This window comes from Dipodomys ordii, unplaced genomic scaffold (assembly GCF_000151885.1).
Source record: "Dipodomys ordii isolate 6190 unplaced genomic scaffold, Dord_2.0 Scaffold7, whole genome shotgun sequence".
Taxonomy (NCBI): domain Eukaryota; kingdom Metazoa; phylum Chordata; class Mammalia; order Rodentia; family Heteromyidae; genus Dipodomys; species Dipodomys ordii.
In genome coordinates this window covers 4664001-4666157 of record NW_012267223.1, presented here as the reverse complement: position 1 = coordinate 4666157, position 2157 = coordinate 4664001, and the positions used below count along the sequence as shown (strand labels likewise).

The 2157-nt window shown below is 58.3% G+C and overlaps 1 protein-coding gene across 2 annotated transcripts in view; it reads right to left on the bottom strand.

The window, feature by feature from the left end:
- Positions 1-367: 367 nt before the first annotated feature.
- The window catches only part of LOC106003231 (CMRF35-like molecule 4), an 88189-nt gene continuing 86399 nt past the window's right edge, over positions 368-2157 (bottom strand). The window contains exon 4 of one of the 2 annotated variants that reach the window (XM_013038073.1): positions 368-599. In XM_013038073.1, coding sequence (XP_012893527.1) covers positions 449-599 — 151 coding nt within the window. In that variant the 3' untranslated portion in view covers positions 368-448. The remainder of the gene's footprint in view (positions 600-2157) is intronic. The other variant, XM_013038075.1, reaches the window with a different exon arrangement.

Below are 2157 nucleotides of genomic sequence, written 5' to 3'. Positions count from 1 at the left end.
GGCAGGCCTCGCCTCCGAGGAAAGGGAGCCCGAGCGAGTCAGTCCCACAGCGCCTGGGTGTCGTGGCTTCAGGAGGGAGCGCTGAAGACTCTTCCAGAAGCCAGTCACAGCTCTGCCTAAAAATGGTTTGTCAGCTGGGCACCAGTGGCTCACACCTGTCATCCTAGCTACTCAGGAGACTGAGATCTGAGGATCACGGTTCAAAGCCAGCCTGGGCAGCAAAGGCCATGAGACTCTTAGCTTCAATAAACCACCAGAAAACCAGAAGTGCCGCTGTGGCTCAAAGTGGTAGAGTGCTCGCCTTCAGCAAACGAGCTCAGGGACAGTGCCCAGGCCCTGAGTTCAAGCCCCACAACAGGAGGAGGAGGAGAAGGAGGAGGGGAGGAGGAGGAGGATGTTGTGTCTTCTACAGGAGGGTCTTCTCCATGCTGGAGGGCACAGGTGGGCGTCAGGACCACTGGTTCTCATCTTGCTGGCTCTCCCTCCACTTCGAGCTCCTCTGAGGCCTGTTCACCCAGAGGACAGCACTGAGCATGCTCAGAAACAGGGGCACCTTCAGGAAGACCAGCAGCAGGAAGTGGACGTTGCTCAGTAGGGATCTGCAGGGGACAGAGGCTGAAGTGAGCTGCCCCCTGGGGCAGAGGTCTCGGGTCTCCCTGTGCGCAGATCCTGGCCTCCCTGGCCAGGTAGGAACAAACCTGGGAGCCCGGAAGCATGGGAGGGTCGCAGTCAAACTGTCTGCAGGCTAGACCTTAGGTGCTCCTGGTTCCTAGTACATTTGGCCTGACAGTCACCCCCTCTTTGTCTTCAGCAATTGCCCTGTCCATTGGGCTGGCCTGCAATGACCCCCCTTCACCTATTCTTATTCAATCACGGTCCTTTCTACCTTGGTTTGGGCCATGTTCTCCAGCCAGGTGGTCCCCCCCAGCCTCATAGCAGACCTGAAAGCTTCCTGGATACCTCACCCCAAAATGCTCTACTTCTGCTCCAACCCTCTCCCTCATGGATTGCCACCTGGTGTGTGTGTGTGTGTGTGTGTGTGTGTGTGTGTGATCCCTGATCATAGGTCTAAAAAGCCCTGAACAGTACTGACTCTCCATCCGCCACCTCACCAGCATCGTGCATCTCCTTCTGGGTCATCTTGTTTTCTCCCTCTGCACAGCAGGAGGCCATGTTCAGCTCGTGGTTAGATTTCAGAGAGCCAGTGCAGGTGCAACTCTACATGCAGGCCGAGTCACGACGAGATTGCACATGTTCTTGGGAGGTGGAGGAGAGGCCGCCTGACGGGCCAGACATCTAATTCCCTACACATCGCCCCGGGGACGCCCTTTCTCCGTGCTCTGTGCGCTCTGGGGCTGTCCTACTGCGCTGCTGCAGTCTCTCCCCTTCTGTCTCCCAACAGCTAAAACCTGTCCACTGCCAAAGGTGGCGGACGTCAGCTGCGTCTGCTTCACTCAAGGCTGAGGGGTTCCAGGGAACAATCTGACTGTAGAGGGAACCAGCAAGACCCCGGAAGGAGCCTGAGAGACGTTTCTGCCTTGGTGAAGGGAAGCAGGGAGGGAGGTCTGGCCTGCTTTGTTGCCGTGCTTGAATGAAGCAGGCTGAGGGTGAACGTCTAGCAGGCCAGCCCGCGGGTGTTGGTGGCATTTGAGCTGCAACTTTGGTCACCGTCCAGAGTGAGGAGCATCAGGTTGGAATGCTACAGCCCTCAGCCAGGTGGGAAGAGTGAGAACTTCCCCACTGCCCCCAGCCCACTTCCCCACACCCCAGGCCCCGCGCGGGAAGTGGGAGGGGAGGCCTGGGACAGTGACACTTGGTCCTTGGCTGGAATGGGTGGCAGAGCAGGTCTCAATCCTCCACAGGCAAACCCTGATGCTCTGCCCTGCCCCCAGAGGCCGCAGGAGAGAGACCACAGGGGGGACTCAGCGTCCTCTCCAGCTACCTAACTAAAGACCCTGTCCCCTGTCTGTGTGTAGTCAAAGCTGACCGCTGCCCTGAGGATGCATCGAAGGGGCCTGTGGGGGCCCCAGTCTGAGGACACCCACAAGACAAAGCTACAGCTTTAGCCGATGAAATGACAAGATGCTCAAGGAGATTGGGCATTTGGAGAAATGACATGCCCCCCCTCACTCCCTCTGCCCCCCCCGCACCCCCTTG